The sequence below is a fragment of the Bombus impatiens genome, unplaced genomic scaffold, assembly GCF_000188095.3.
Source record: "Bombus impatiens unplaced genomic scaffold, BIMP_2.2 scf_1055, whole genome shotgun sequence".
Lineage (NCBI taxonomy): Eukaryota > Metazoa > Arthropoda > Insecta > Hymenoptera > Apidae > Bombus > Bombus impatiens.
In genome coordinates, this window is record NT_177474.1 from 335,263 (window position 1) to 352,599 (window position 17,337).

Sequence of the window (17,337 nt, forward strand, 5' to 3'; positions counted from 1 at the left end):
AAACTAGTCCTTTCCCAGGGGGAAAACTAAAAATTTAACAATTCGCTAACTTTTCGAATAACTTTGGCTGTCGAATTTCTCGGGAACTAACGCCCAACTTTAGTCCGGGAACTTTAGGCTCAAAATTTGGGATTTCATACGCGAAATGCCTGCATCGAAGGGTACAATTTTTAAGAGCGAAATTATCGAAAACTAGAAGCAAGATTCGAGCAGAAGGCGTGAAAAGTGAGATAAGTATTCATCGTGCGATCTAATACGCCACGTTCGAAGCGTTACATTTGCAAAATAGAACATTGTCTCTGGGATACCTGATATAGGATGAAAGATGCGAGATATAAGACTTAGAAAATGAGATAAGATATAGGATTTGAGACGAGTGATCTAAACAACGACATGTATTTCTTTCCTGGAAGAAATGTCAACGTGCGGAAAGAGCGGATACAAGACTTCCCTCTTTCGTCTCGTATGTCTTATTTCGATCTCCTATGTGGCTAACGAAGAGAGAAGAACAAAGAGAGCAGGGTAGGAACGAAATGAGGTGAGCTGGCGCCTGGCTAGGTCGCGAATTAGCGGCGTTTAAAAGGGAGGACCCAAAGCTTCCTTCTCCTCCTTCTGCTGTTTTTTTCTTTTTCGCGTATTCATTCTCTTCCGCGCCCCAACCCATCGGCCGGCGTCTCGAGTTTAAACTATACTACTAACTAATAGCAGGCCTAGAGTGTGTTTCTACAACGTGGGCACACTGTACGCCGCTACCCAGCCAGTTTACCTAATCGTCGACCAGCAAAAAAGAGAGGTTGCGCACCGCCCTAACCACAGGCCATGAGCCCGCGGGCACCAGTTCCTCTCGCCTTCCTGAATGCACGCGTTCCGTCTTCCCGAAATGTCGGGGCCACCTTCCTTTTCCTGAAATTTATTATTACGCGTTTAATCGTTCGTGCGAATAAAGGCCGCGCAGTCACACGGTGCTCGTCAACGGACGCATCGTCTTAAGGGACCGTCGCGTTTAGACTTATCTTGTAATTCTTCGGTTTTTCGTTTGAGATCCAGGATCGATGGACATTTTTCGTAGAAAACGAAACGTAACGGGAAAGCGACAAAGTCGGACAGATTCGATCCCTGATTACGATTCTTCAAACGCCGAAGCATCGACTAGTCGAACCGAAATCGCGTTTACGGACAACGCGTAGAGGTGACCGGTGACTCCTGGAATTCTGCGAGATCGCCTGTGGGACTTTGGAGGTCGCGAGGGCCCTATGACCCTTAGATAAGGCTCACGCCCTAATAAGAGGGTACACGAAAGGAAACGGTGAGGGAACCGTGGCCAGCTTCTCTTCTTCTTCGTCTCCCTGTTGGCCGCAAATCGTAGCTCGGGGCTTCGCCCGGACCCAGCGAGATCTAATCCACCCGAGAGATCTGTGGTTAACGTTTTAAGGCACCGAGGGTGGACCCCAGGGGCCCTCACGACATTCCACCGTGCTAACTCCCACAATTGCGAGCTCGCTATAAAACCGCTACCCCGAAATCGTCGTCCAGTGCCGCCCCCTTTGCTAACGTTTCGTTGCTAGACCGACCATTCACCCTCGAGTCGCAAGTCCATCTATTGGAGGAAGGTATAACGACCTCGACAAGGTATCGTAGATAATTTCGGTAAAATATAATATTTCGTTTAATAAGTTATTCGTTAAACAAAGAACGAAATTTCCGTGGGAATCGTATATATCTTCTTAGTTTTATCGAATATTCTTTTCGACTAGTAGCGTCGATTTGGCAGAGAACATTTTTTTTGGTGGATAGTCGGAAGTCGAATCGACCCGCTCTATTTTCTAAGAATTTCGAAATTCCAAGTGTCGCTTAATTTGCCTATTTAACTTAAAAAACCGCAAAAGATAAACGTACGACTTACGATATATCGAATATACGAATAATCTACCGATTATTGCGCGGAAGATCCAAGGTCAATACTCCCGGTTCGTCCCTTTTCTCCGCTTAACAAGAAACGAAACGTTTCTTCGCTTTTTAGGGTGATTTTAGCGTTGCGGTTAGGAAGTCGCTGGAAACTCTTGTTTCATGGCGTGCGCAATTCCGAAGAAAGCAACTCCCAGTGGAGACAACGAGGGCAGACAATGTTGCCGTTAATGAAAGAGAAAAATGACACTGGGATCGAAATTTCGGGCTATTTGGAAGTAGCAAGCGTTTTTATCCTGGAATTCGACGATTGTGGGAACCATCGAAGCTGCTTTAATTTCGGAAGCATCGGTCGGTTTAATCGCTTGAAATACCGCGATTTCTTCTTATGCACTTGAAACGAGTATGTCGCGTCTTGATAACATTAGAAGAAAAACCGGATCGACGTCTTTCAATAAACTTTGCAACGCTTTTTACGTTAGTTAATAATATTTCATACACATTTCGTACATATCGTAGTTATAAATGCAATCGATTGTACATATGTCGAGTAGAAATTAAGTCGCGCAAGATCGTTCGAGATATGCGACATTCACGGTGTTGTTAAAAAGTGACTTCAAAAAACTTTTCGCAGATAAATAACAGCGACGATGAATTTATCAGATACCGGTGGACGGGTCGTCTCGGCGATTGCCGCTAATATCGTTATGCATACAAAGTCGTGTCTAAATCGACTGATCGCAGGAAGCGATAAACACCGTTGCAGATCAGTAGGCGTTCCTCAAGTTGAATCGCAATCTGTCGCGTGATACACGTGTATGATAAAGTTACAACTTCGCCCAGAGCGTATCGCTGGTACTTATCAATTATTTGGAACTAACAGAGGCTCGAACTTCGCTTCTCAAATTTGGTAATTTACCCCCGCCCCCCGAACCGATCCAAAAATCTTCGAAGTCTTTGTGGAAATTTTTTACGTTTAAAAGAATTTCGTTGTTGTTAAAATAATTTAGATATCGTTACTTGTAAAATATTGCCATTTAAGGGATAAGAACTACGCGAATAGCAATTTGTAACTTTTCTATAAATCGCAATGTTAGGAAATTTCGCCTGACGTTCGGCCCAATCAGACAAATTGCTTCGTTCTATCGCTCTCGTCAAAAACTAAATACCCAGGAATCGAGAGTTTTGGAGGCGTTTCCAAATCAGGGGACTGTCCTCGATTAGAAAAAACGATTAGTCTTCTCCGTGGGACAAGTCACGGTGGACTTGCCGCGATACCGAGAACCGTAATGCTGTGATTATTGTAATTAAATGGCCCCCGAAGGCATCGGTAAAGGGTACGAAAAGAACCTCTTCCATCCATCTCGCATCCTTTCTCTTCCATCAAATACATAGTATTTCTGTCCTCCTTCCTTCCAGCCTCTTCTCTCTTTGCTTCGGCTACCTGCATCCTGATGTATCTCTTCTGTATCCTTTCTTTCATTCGAACCTTATCGAGGATTTCGACAAGGTTGCAATTATCCTTCACACTCTGCTCGATGATCGTGGATAGACAAATCGTTATGATTGCGAAATTGCGGGGAAAAAGCAACGATATTTGTCGATGGCGGTGCAGTTTTCGTAAGATCTCTACCTTGAGAAGGAGAAAACCGAGATTAAGTTTCTTATAACGCAAGCATATTTTCTTTCTATTTTTACCTTTATTCCCCAACAACGCGGTCCCTCGATTTATATAAGCCGTAAATGCGCCCTCCCGATTGTATCTATTATACGTCCCTGGAAGAAGGAAATTGATACCGAAAATATTAATTAATCCGGTCGGAAAAGAGAAGACCGATCGCACACAATGACTCAAAGTTATCGCGATGATCGAGAAACATGTATGTAGGTCAGTTGGCACTGTTTACTCGATTTTTCATTAGCTATACTTTACCGTCCCGGAGGGGTGCGAGAATTAATTGAAGTTAAACAAGGCTAACTGCCAAGCAAGCAGGTTAACTGCCGACAGTTGTCGGGAAAACGTGATATTTCGACAAGTGGAGAATGTGCGAAGGTCGACAAAGTACACAGTGAGTGGTGAAAAGAGGTCGCGACAGGGGACGTGTCGATCCTCCTTCTTTTGCTAAATTCTCGGCCAGAACATTGAAAAAGCGTATGGTGGCGCACACACGATTGCCATTTTATTATAACCATGGAAAGAACTTGAAAACGTTCACGTTTTCCAAAAATTGTTACATTAATCTCTCAATGTAAATTATACGACGATAAACGAATTATCTTATTCTTTGTGACAGAGTAATATTCTATATCTACATCTATATTCTGCCATAGTATATAGCATATAATGACTTAACTTTATTACTTCGAATTATTTTTCAAGTATACGCGGTACAATCAAAATTTTCTGCAGAAATTGCTCGGTATCGATAATGTACGGGTTCCGAATAAAATAGTATTTTGTAGAACGTGTACTCGAGAAAATGATAAAGCGATACGATTCGTTCTTTACATACAAATACGCTATTACGTGCTTCGTTCGTGCGAGGCACATACAACTTTAGCGAATTAACGATTCGTATCGACAACGCTCGATTAAAGGAATGTATCAATGACTTTTGTACAAATTAAAATCCATATTTACCGATCAAATATATCGTAGTGTATAAAATATGTAAGATATACCGCTTAAAAAACCCTCTTAAAAAGATATAAAAGAAAAAACAGAACGCAACGGAATAACGGGTAATCAAAATATCAGGTTGTCATTTTCTTCCAATTGATCTCTATTTTCAATCGATAACAATAATATTTAAATATACATTAGAATAGACTAGGGCGACAGTATCCTATTTATTTTTTGGTATAACTACGCGTTAGCACGCTCATCCATTCGCAATATCCGAACGTTTCGATTACCGAAATCGGAACACCGACAGTATCGTTACGCATCGAGGAGAAGGGAAGATACACAAAAAACCAATTGGCAAAAATACAACTACGAAAGAAATTTCAACGAGAATAATAATCGACTCTCTTTCTCTCTCTACACCTTTTCGCGTTGGAGTTACTTCAAGTACCACCATTCGCAGATATAATCTTGTATTTTATCGCGAATCGTTAATTAAAAGAGTACTTCAAACACTTCCGCTATTCTCGCAATTTCCTTAAAAAACACCTCAAAGACACCTACGAAAATCTCCGGTATATCTTGCACAAAGTGTAACTCGTTCGCTTGCACCGTACAAAGTCGTGGGCAGATTTGAAAAACCAAAAATCTCTGCTGCAACCCTCGCGCGAGTTTATTTACAACGGTCTTAAATTAATGGTAACGCGTTGGAATCACCGGCGAGGGAGCTTTCCAGCCATTAGGTAAGAGGCCCGAAGGAATACGTATCGCGACAACCGTGTCGCGATCGTGTCAGGTATATAAACTATACGTGTACGTAGAAGACGTGGGTGGTCCAGAGGGCGAGAAGCGGGACGGACGTCTTTTTCTTTCCTAGATTAAACGAGAGAAAGGCGAAGAAGCAGACACGGAGGTGAAGAGGGGGGAACAATCTTTGGGACTATTTACAGGGCAATGGTGAGAAGAAAGGTGGAGCGCAGGCAACTACCGGGATGTGTCCCTTTCGGTTTATCTGATCGAGAATTCCTAATTTTAGGAGAGAAAAATACGGGCGGTGGCGCAGAGGATATACACACAGGTCAGGAAACTCGATTTACGTCTGGATAGAGGAAGAACACCTTGCGGCTTCCTGGGACAGATTCTTGTCTGCCCTTGCAGTAACCAATTACTTTGACGCCTCCAGAGAGATGTACCACCGACGCCTCCTTATTCACGACCTGAAAACACACGTACGTTTCACTGATCGTTCCAACGGTTAGGATTTCCCTTTCTCCGAGCTGGCTTGTCGCGTGTGATTTATTTTTCAATCTCGTTTAATCATAATTTCATCGTTTCGATGCTTCTGGAAAACATCGGTATTAAAACGTATAGAAACGTGCACTTATTTTGTCGAGTGTTCGATCGATCTTTGGTTAAATGTAAAATTTGTATAATCGTGAAAGGTAGAAACAAAGATAGAATCTACCAGAGATACTACCTATTCTTAACGCAATTACATGCTGTTAAAGCCACAAAGGAGAAGTTACGTGTTTTCCAAATACTCCTCATCGTAAACAATAAATAAGTAAAAGAAGTACAAACTATGTCTAATCACGATACATACGCCTTCGAGCAATTAGCTACTATTTTACAGTTAAATATAGGTACACCCTTATTTACAAATAACAGGAGAAAGAAAGACAAGGATAAGCTTCAGCCGTTCTTTCCCCTTCGCAACACACACGAAATGTAATCGAATAACTTAAGCGCAGAAACTATATTTACAACGTGACGTACAAATACATTTGTAACGAACGTGTTTCGACCGGGAATCGTGATCGATCATGGCGAAAATATGTAATTTACCCTTCTTGCAATGAATTATTTTCGGTGTCGCGATACTTGCGATAGTCGAAATTATGTTTCAGTAATAATAGGGAAATTTTATGCCGAAGTCCCAACGAAACACGTTGTACATTTCGTGAAAGAAACAGATCGGCGGTAAAAAAAAAAAAAAAACATAAGAGGAATCGAAAAAGCAGATAGTTTAACGCCTCATAATATCTTCTATACTAAAGCCTAATTTAGGAGCGGTGGTGCTGGTCCTTTGAATCGGGACCAGGCTGGTCACCCTTTCCGCCATTTGTCTAACGGTCGCGGAAGCTTCGATCTTCGATTCCGATGCGACCGGAGCTTCCACTCTCAAATCTTGCGGCACGTCCGTGTGCGTGAGAAGATGCGTTTTCAGGTTGCTTCTTTGGTTGAAGCTTCTCGCGCAAACTGGACATTTGTGCGGCGATTCCTCCATGTGCAGGATCTTGTGAACAGCCAGAGTCCTGCTCTGACAAAATCCTTTTCCGCATTCGCTGCACTTGAAGGGTTTCTCCTTGCTATGGATGTATCTGAAAAAGAAAAACAACTCGTTTTTCTATTATCCTGTCGCTTTCTTCCATTTTCTTTCTCTCTTCGAGAAAAGCGACGCGGCTATTGACAGGGCCGAGTCTTAGTCGAATATCGCAGTGACCATACCCTAATTACGATTGTTATTGAGATTCGCCGATCGATTACGATCGAGTTCGTTTGAAGCGTTCCGCTTCGAGATAAGCTTGTCGGCAACTGATAAGTGTTACAGCTATACTTGGCAGATGTTCTTGCGTCAAGGTCCGTAGAAAAACGATACTCGAAGTTTGGGCTACTCCGATTGGAGGATCAGCGCGAAAAGACGAGGAGAAGCCAATTTGTTCGCGATGTAGAAAAATTCTACGATACCGTCATCGGTATTTGTATATGTTTCTCTGCCGTATTGCAAGATGCCGCGCTAACGTCGCTATACGCATCGATGCAGAAACGAATTTGCCGGAGCGAGGTAACGAAACGCTACTGTACGTAGCTGGGAATAAAAATTTGTACGAGGTATTAATTACACAGCGACAACTAAATTTGATTGAAAATGTGCATGTATTTCATACTTCGTACAATCTTACGTAACAAATATCATTGTACATCCAATTCGTACACTGAAGATCCACCTCGTATTTTCAAATTCAACTGGACAAAAGATTCACTTGCAACGAACGCCACCATACCAAGTTATTCTTAATACGGTACTTGTGAAAAATCGCGTTTGTGGCAAACTCACCGATGATCTCTCAGATGATCCTGCCTGCGAAAGGCTTTCCCACAGATGTCACAAGAGTACGGTCTCTCGTCCGTGTGAGTTCTCTCGTGAATCAGCAGATTGTAGCTCTTGGTAAACTGTCTGTTGCAGAATTTGCAGATAAACTGCTTCTTCGGTCTTTGACCGGGCAACCTTCTCGCAAGGAACGAAGCGGGAGGCGGTACCGGAAGCGCTGGATGTACGCCCTGATGACCTTGTTGGTGATAAGAATGGGGAGACGTAGTCTGCGGGCAACAACCCCTGACAGCCAGTAGCGCGGCACCTCTCAGCCAATTATCGAGAAACGCTGCCTGGTAACTCTGTCCCGTCGAATGTTGTTGTCCGAATCGTGCGCTCAATTGCTGAGACCTGATCCACCTGGGCGACGTGATTTGCAACTGTTGCTGCTGGTGCATCGGTCTGTCCAACGTGGGCGGTGTATGCGGCGGTGTCAACGGTTCCATCTTGGTCTCCATCGTTCAACGAAACTCACGAAAACAATCGGTCATACACAGAAAACAACAATCCTTCCCCCTCGAACTGTCTGTTAAACGTCGATCACGCTAGTTTCTCCGTACGATATCGATGTCTTTTACATCGATTTCGGTGCCCGAAAGTTCTTGTAACATATCCAACGAACGTGCGGCCTGCGGTGCGCGTTTCTTCACGATGTTCTGTACTGTTACTTCGCTACAAAAAAAGGAAGACAACGTTAGCTCGAGAGTCGACGCGATACTAAATGCCAACAGACAGTCGTCGAGGTTCCAGTTCAGGATCGGTGGTTACCTGGCGCCAAGGAGACACGGTGGCTCCTCCTACCGTACTCCGAACGTTGGATACGCCGGTTGGCGGCTCGACTTCCACAGGGGCGGAGCTTCCGGGTCAGGGTGACCCCTCCGGGCGTCGCGACGCCAGTCCAGTCGTACTCCTAACGTCCCGCGTCACTCACACACCGAAGACAACTACACGGCATCACGCCGCCACCGGGCGTCCGGTTCGCGCTGCCGCTTTTACACTCCCCGTAGGGGGATGCGCGCACCCGCGGCACCCGCGATAATCACAGCGACTTTAATTGATCGTTAACGTGGTTAAACCTACGGAACGAACGCAGATATACGCGTACAGATCGTTCTTTTTACGCTTTTGTCCCTCGTGGATGGCCGATCGCGCTGGTTATTTCATTTAAATGAAACATTCGCAAAATGGCTATTCAAGTAGCGTCGTCGGTTCGCTAAGAATTCTTCGGCCAATCTGTTTGTAATATATCACGCGTCTCTCGCACTCTTGCCGTCTTTTTCTCCATAATCGAAATAAGATAATCGAAATAAGATAATCGAAAACCTGCAAGCCGCGTTTCCAAATCTTAACTGTTAGTCGTCGCGTGTGTCGTTTATTCCCCTTTCGACCACAACTCGTGCCATTCTTCGATCTCTCGCGATTCTTGGCAATATCGGTCTTCCATTCGCCATTGCGTCATTAATTCCAGATATTTTGCATGCCAATGTTAACCGAATACTAGAAAAGAGGAAGTATTTCTGCCAACTGTCGACAACCAATACAATTTCTCGCACGTTCAAGAGTTTTAAACAATAACAAACAAGGATCTGCGATTCGTTCGAGAATATTCGAGAAATTCTGGTTGGATTAACGGTGGAATGTGTCACGTGTGGTTGTGACATCTGGATAATATCGGCCGTAAAAGAGCTAAGATAAGAAGAAAGTGATTACCGATTTCGCTATATATTTAAATAGACGATCCTAAAAATGAACGCGCCTGACGCGTTTTAAATTTCATTTTATTCGCTAATATATTTACGGTTCAAAAGCATCTAACTGGATATTTATTTTACAGAAAATCACGTTTCAATATGTGTCCAAATACCGTTAAAAATTTTTAAACGCGTTGGTCAATATTTTGCGAACGCTAACGCGCAGTTCATTCGTTACAACAATTCATCGGAACAGAATACAACGCGCAGAGTCAAAATTCTGCAAAAACTCGTACGAGAGATGCGCTTTGCGACGAAAAAATCTGTGCACGTGATTGAAAACGAAATCCCATTGTCAAGCATTTGTAATTTTCCATATATTCGTATGCAGCTACTTGTTTTACGGTTTACACCCTCCCTTTGGTTTTGCATATTTTTTTTAACTGATTTATCCTAAAATTTCCGAAACAAGATCGCAGATCTGCAATAATACCTTTATAAAAATGGAATATATTTCGTACAAAATTAAAAGAGGCAATTTTTTTTTTTTTTTACCAAGAGAATAATTCCACAGCGTATATGTGCAACGTGAACGATCATCTTTTGCAAACGCATAGTCTCTTCCTTTCTTTTTTTTTCTTCCTCGATCGTTCATCGATATCTACGATCAATTCCTCGGAGAAATTTATACATATAATTAATGCTGATAATATTCTTGTATATTAGCTTTCCGAATTATATCGTTACTTTCCCGAATTGTTTTGAACCGCGTGTTCGCACGATCGTCGTCGCGAAATCCTAAATGTCTTTGCAAATTTGCCAATATAATATTGGCCGAAGAAGAAACGAAAGTCGACATTCAGCACCGCCTGAAGTTCTCGTAGGCGGTACGCTATTATCGATAAGAATACGTGGTAAATCGGCCTTATCGATTTATGACGGTACAGACAGCATGACACCGACGTACAAATACGTTGACGACGCATTCACGGGATTAGAACGAATCTCTTGACACTCATCCACGGTGCTGGCGCATCTACCAATCCTTTCAGATCCATCCCCTTTGTACCTACCGACGCGATCGTGCAACAGAACCGTCGATATGACTCAAAAGTTAGCGAATTTCTCGTAATCCAGTTGTCCTTATCGGTCAAAGTTAATTTTTTATTTAACTCGAATGAGAAAGCTCGTCGTTCGTTCTACGAATCGTGACTCTGTCGATCTTATCGACGAAACGTTTTACGCGCTTCGATCTGTACGTAACTTGTGTAACGTAGAAGTTCGCGTTTCTTTGTCTTTACCTTTTTTTTTCTTTTTTTTTTTGTAATTAGATTGCAATTTCAGTCTTTCTTTATTTCTCTGCCACTTGGATACCTCGTTTAACATCTCAACCCCTCGACTTGGCTCGAAAAGGCTGCACGTATCGCGAAGCAACCACCTGCAGCCTAGCGTACAAAACGTTTTTCCACGGATGCAGGACGCAAGATCTAGAATCTAGGCGGTGCATCGCCCAAAGGGAACAGCGGTGAAGAGGGGAAGGCGAGGGGGAAAGGTGGACAAAGAACACTTGGAAACTTACCTCTCGTATAATTCCGCAAAATGTTTAGCATACAAAGACAAATATAATGGTCCCCGAGATGAGGTTGCGACGAGATCACGGGCCTCAGGCGGGGATGGTTAATTCAGTTTCAAGCTCCATCAGCCAGACACATCCCACTCCCTGCCTCTGCATCCCCGTTGCCGACCTCTCGTCATCCCCTGAACGTCTTTGTACGTCGCCGTCGTTACTCTTTCTCTCTTCTACCACGCGCCTTCTCGTTCCTCGTTGTTAAGTCTACTGATATGTAAATATAAACCTCTTCATTTGACGTTTCACTCGCGTTTGTTTAATAATTACGACAGACGCTCGCTATTACGTTACGGCCGTGATAGAATTTAAATCGTAGTCGTACGATAATCTCGAATATCGTTACAAATTTCGCTCTAACATGGTTGCCAATATTTGTATCTATCCTATCGTTAAATAATCTCTGTTGAATCGATTCACGCGCTCTCCACCCTGTCGTTGCTTTCAGATTTGAAAAGTTAGCTTTATTATATCGAAACTTTCGTTTTCCATCTCGGTCGAGCGCAGTCTTTATTCCTGCCTCTGCCTTCTTCAGAAGGAAGATAACGTTAAGCAATGGTTCCGATAGTGATAAACAGTTCCGAGCAATCGCAATGTTTGCTCGTATAATCGGAGGTAGACACGCGATGTTGCAAATTTTTATTTATAGTACGATGCATAAGAAGATCAAATACGCTTAATTGTCGGCTTATATTCTTCTACTACGTAACGAGTATCAAGCCACACGTTCGTCGGAATCGAACAGACTGCGTGACTCCACAGGCACGCGGCTCTTCTACTTTATCTGCTTCTTCTTCGCAGCTTCTTTCGAGGCTGAACAACGCTCGAGCCACTCCAATATCAACGCCAAGGGATGACAGACTGTTTGTGACATAACTTTCGAAACTAATCACCATCCAGCCACTAGAGGAAAAAGTTTATCTGGAAACGAAACGTATAAGCAACAGGATGGCCTTCTATCGTGCCACGATTTTTTCAACGAACAGAGCGCGGTAATTTTGCTCCTAACTAATGGAAGATCGTCGTCGATATATACACCAAAGCTTGGAAAATACTCGACGATTGATTCATACGCGATCAACGATTCTTTAAAAGCGCATGATATCGAACGAAGATCTAACGATTGTTATTTCCATAGAAAAATATAGCGTACTGAAATATCGATATATTTATCGCGTTTGTACCCCCGATCGATGCGATGTCGCGGTTAAACAGGAAGAGAAACGATACAGTAGGAAAAGGAAAGACTTTTCTAAAGAAGCTTCAAAGCTGTAGGGAAGCTTTCGAACAATCGTAGTTAACGATTATCTCGAACGTTATATAATAATACTTATACAATTACTATCTGCCACTATGTGCAGTAATTTATAAGATTGCGTAATAATTAAAAGTATCTTATCTACTGAAAGTTTCAAGTGGTCTCGAGTAACAGGAACAAGGAGCATTTTTGAGTTCCTTATTTTTCAAGTTCCCAACAACACAGATGTCCCCCACCGTAGGAATCAAGTTACGAGTGAAACACGAAGAAAAGGGTCCCCGTGCGTTCTCTTTGAATGCAGTCTGCTTGTCCGCAGATTTCTTTCCGCTGGCAACGATCCCTGCTCTGCTCTTACTAATTAAACGAGGATTGCCTCGTAATTTATTTGGACCACACGTGTGCTGTACGATGCCAAGGACCTGTCAACTTTCGCGCGACCTTAGCCCTTGACGAAATCCCTTTCGAATTTTCTCGACTGACATTCCAAAACTTTCCCACCAGTCCATCTCTATATTATTCCAGCTTCTCTAGACCCAGCTGTGTTTCAAAGTCACTGGAAAATCTCCGCCAGGATAAAACTCAAGCCCTTATTAAACTCTCTTAATCGCCTTCAGGGAGCTTTCGACTGTACGTTTGATCTCTGGTAAATCCCTGTTGGAACCAGTAAGTGCTTGTCGTAAATAGATTGGCACCGTTTCGCACAAACGGGGAATTCCTGCCAACGAGTATAGTCGAAAGAAATGTTTGCCTGTAAAATATTGGATATTGTTTTAGCAGCAAAGTTTCCATGAAAATCAACGTGGCTCGCCACGCAAAATCAAATTTGTCTAGGTCGCCCCGGAAATCCTTCCAAGTCATTTTCCTCTCTCTTCTCTTTTCAGGTCGTACGTTTTCTTCTTCGTTTCCTCCTCTCTTCCCCGTAGCCCTCTTTCGTATCTTTTCTCTTCCTCTTCATAGCCTCCTTTGTCCCTTCCATTTTTTTTTTCTGTTTCTTTCTTATGTTATCTGGTGGAATTCTTGGATACTTTAAACTCTACCGTTGATTTCGAGGTGATTGGCAGCAACCGAATTCGCAACACGAATCGATGAGGACTCGTCGCTACCCAATCGGATCGGGACACCGAACGTTGTATAATTTTATTGCTAGGTGCGGAGGTGAAAAAGTGAGTATAGAGACATCCTTTCTTTTTTGCCATTTTTCAAGAAACGAAGCTTCTGAGTTTCCGAGTCGAAATTCTTGTTCAGGTAGCTTCGGGAAGCGAGGACACTCTGTCTCAGATTTCAGCTAGCCTCTTCATCCGTATTTAACGGGAAACATAATTAAGGGGCAATTCTCCTTGGAGAAATTTTATGCACTTAAAGATAGCCATTCATGACATGATATTACACTACGCTGTGCAATAAACTAAGAGTTGGCAGCAACGGAATGTAAAAGTAATTAATATTATACTCCTCTTGTTCGAGTAATTTCATTAAGATGCTTAGCCTTCCATTTCTACTTCGTACGATACTTATAAAAATAATACGCATAAGTACGCGTACCATTGTTTGTGGATTATGGGCTACCTTCCGTTTTCCCTAAAAGTTATCTCACGAAATCTTCTTCTACCTTCAAATCCTTGTGTGTTAATCGCCTATGGTTCCCCTTGAAAATATTTTGTTTCCAAGTTCGAAGGGTTCCTTCTTTTAATCGATGGATCGAGCAACTGAAAGGCGTTAATCCATTTAATTTTGGTAAATTTGGTAATCGATTTTAGTTGAAATCCAATAGCAGAGTAGGTGATACTGCTGATAAGCGAATGAAATAAAATTTAAGATACATGCAACAACTTCTGTGCCGCGTGATGTTATCGGAAGTTAACTTACTGTAGCTACATTTCTAGAGAAATAATTATCGTAATTCTGATCTATATACCTGCGTACCTTATGTGCCGTTAAAATTGAATTAACACATATTTATTGGCCACTAAACTTTGCAATTTGAAGATAAAGAAGGGAATAAAGCGATTATCTTCCTCGCAGAAATGCAGCAAATTCTTATCATAAATGTCCCTTCTTTATCCAGGAATTACAAACACGCGTATGGAAATTAAAGCAACTTGGGATTGGGAAACGTATTAGTCGATTGAAGTGTTTAGCCTCATTCATAAAGTTGATATGAATAGAACGGCTTAATTCTCCGTAGTTATGATTACCCTCTATCATTTGCTTGACATTATTATCATATATTATCAGCATAACATTATGCAAATTAAATGTTATTTCGAACACTTATATTTGACGATTAATTGGCTATCGTTAAAGCGTCAATAGATATATAATCCTTCGTTCGCATCGTTACTTTTAAAATAAAATCAACGAGCAGCCGATCGTTTCGACAAAAGCCACCACTTCAACTGTTCGAAAGATGCCAAACACGGAAAGAGGCTACGCGTCGAACTCGTTGGCAGATACGCACGACACGGGGTAATAATTTTTCCGGAATTTCACACGACACCCAAGAAGCTGTCAGAGTGTATTCTCCTCTCGCCAAGCGCCTTCTCTCCTTCGTTTCTCTTTCAAAACGTTTACTGGCGATATCGTCTGCTTAGTCTCAATGGCAGAACAGACGCCCACTGCTTCTGCTCTTCTCGGCTAGGGTGTCATATCGATATGCCTCGTTCCGATAATGTCTGTGTGGCCACATCGTTGGATGTTACGAATGTAACAGCCACGACCGTGACAACGTGCAAGTGTCGCTCTGGAGAGATTTTGTATCTACTCGGAGGGCAGCTTTTATATTTCGTGGGGGCTGCGCGCTCGAGGATTCTCCTTCGATGAGACTTCGATGTTCGCCGGAGGAACGATCTGTCCTTCTTCTTCTTCTTCTTCTTCTTCTTCTTCTTCTTTCTCTTCTCCCTTGTGTTGATTTTAAGATGTTGCAGCGATCGAAAATACGAGGTGTTGAGATCGAAAATCACGTGCGCGATTTTTTAAGCACTTTCGTCAACGTAACGAGACAACCGGTATAGTTCATGGAATAAAGCAGAGAAAACGTTAAAGGAAAAAAGAAGAAAAGAAAAAGAAAGGGACTAAGAGGAACAAACAAAGGAATAAAGAACGATTAAATAGGCAGACAATGCGATTGATGTTGCTCGGTAGTAATTCTGGGGCGATAATTGGATTATCGGTATAATAAAATAGATAATCTATATTTAGATATATAAATAAAGAAAGCTTGTTATAGGAAGATATTTGTAACATGGTAGGCTGAAGCACCTGAAATCAAAATAGTATCGCGCGATATCTATAAACGTTCAAGACAGTGCTTCCAACCTTCGCTAAATTTTTACAAGATCGTAGAAATCGATGTTTTCACAAGATAATCGTTGCTTATCGAACACTAACGTTTCTTCAGAGCAACATATACTTCGTGGAAATTTCTATTCTTTTATAAAAAAATCGTCCTTATTTCCTTTGAACTAGAAGCGATTCTCTCGAGTTGCGGTATTTATCTTTTTTTTTACGACAGTCGCCGATATAAACTTTATTTTTCGAAGCCCTCTACTATTTCCAGATAAACCTTATGTCATGCTACTCTCTCCCTATTTATCAAGATTTGCAATTTCGAGATAAAAACCGATCCTCGCGATTCTTATCGCCACTGTATCAACCACAAAACCTAATCCTACTGTTAAGGAAATAATCGCCTACTGTTTAGGTAACGAAGAAGAGAATAAACCAACGTAAAAGAGAACGATATACCTAACGTGACCTGAACTCTGATCCTTTATACGGCTATACGTAGACATCTAGGACCTTGGCACCTACGAGTGGCGCCTGAATCACCTACGTTTTACTTTCTCCCACGTAATCGATCAATTGCTCGCGAAAACGCAAAGTTATCGCGGACGTAAGCTATAGCGCTACTAAATTTGTAATTTGTTTGCTGTGTGGCGAAAAAAGTCACAGAACGCAGCGAACAAACAAGAAGAAGGGTCGAGGTATTAAGGAATTCTTCAAGATTTCCACTACGAATCGTCCCTCCTTTCTCATCCTTTTCGAAAGTAACCGAAGCTGAAGCTTTCGCTTGTCATTTACGAAGACGTCTATGTCTACTCACGAGCGGGCGATAAACTAAGGCCCCTCGAGCGTTTCACGCCAAGATTAATTAAGGCAGTTTGTTTTTCTTGGGAAGAATAGCGCGCCTGCGACACTGTGGACGAATTGGGTCGTTTGTGTGTCGAGTGGCGAAAGTTTATTTCCACGGAATTACGTCTTACACCCTGCGCGCTTCTCCTCGCGCGTCTCCAAAGTCCTCCGATCTTTCTTGTTCTTTTTCCTTTCTTTTCTCCGTGCCGATTCTTCCTCTTCCCGATAAACGATTCTAAACGGCAGCCTCTATTCGATTCAGGCACCACGCCCTCCTCGGGCTCCTCGTCATTATATTCGATATCGGTATCGATATCGGGTGACTGTGTTTATCGCGCCTTATCGCGTCCATGCTCTTTCGCCGATCGTGCATCCGTGCTACCGTGTCGATATCAGTTTTACTCGAACGATTTTTCTCTTCTTAGAAAATGCCAACTACCGACCGCGACATTGCTGCCTCGCTTATCATCGTCAAACATCGTGACACGATCTTCGAGTTCCTGCGACAAGCTTTTGGTCAATTTACATTAGGAAAAGGAGTTGGAAAGATTCGCGAGAACACGATCCACGTAAACTCTTCGGCGTCCCGTCCGATCGTCGTCCTATGCAACCTGCCAGGCGTTCGCGTCGTCGGCGATTTCGGAAAGATCGCGAGACGGAAGAATTGTCGCGAAAGCTGCGGCGGGGAAGGCGAGGTCTAAGGTAAGCGAGGCACTGGCGGCGTGGCACGACGTACGACACCTAGCCGGTGTGTTTCACGATTTTATGCCGGACGTAGTTGAAACGAAGGCACATCAAAGGTGCCGCTATCGGCGCAAAGCCGTTTTATGCTCGCGTGTCATTTCTTTATGTGTGCGCCGTGTACACCGCTGTGTATACGTACCGCTTCCTCACGCACGTGCACGGATACACGCGCGTACCGGTCGACCCGCCTCTGCTTCGAAC

General features: G+C 42.8%; 1 protein-coding gene across 1 annotated transcript; it reads right to left on the reverse strand.

The window, feature by feature from the left end:
- Positions 1–4,680: 4,680 nt before the first annotated feature.
- LOC100744549 (protein odd-skipped) lies at positions 4,681–9,238 on the reverse strand. The gene is made up of 2 exons (XM_024370892.2): positions 7,650–9,238; positions 4,681–6,912 (listed from the first exon to the last, which is right to left on the reverse strand). Exons 1-2 carry the CDS (start codon positions 8,141–8,143, stop codon positions 6,558–6,560), a joined length of 849 nt encoding a protein of 282 aa, XP_024226660.1. The 5' UTR covers positions 8,144–9,238; the 3' UTR covers positions 4,681–6,557.
- Positions 9,239–17,337: the final 8,099 nt, after the last annotated feature.

Coding starts and splice junctions, on each gene's coding strand:
- LOC100744549 (XM_024370892.2), bottom strand. CDS start 8,143: ATGGAGACCAAGATGGAACCGTTGACACCGCCGCATACACCGCCCACG. Junction 6,913..7,649: donor GATCATCTGAGAGATCATCG/GTGAGTTTGCCA, acceptor TTTCTTTTTCAG/ATACATCCATAGCAAGGAGA.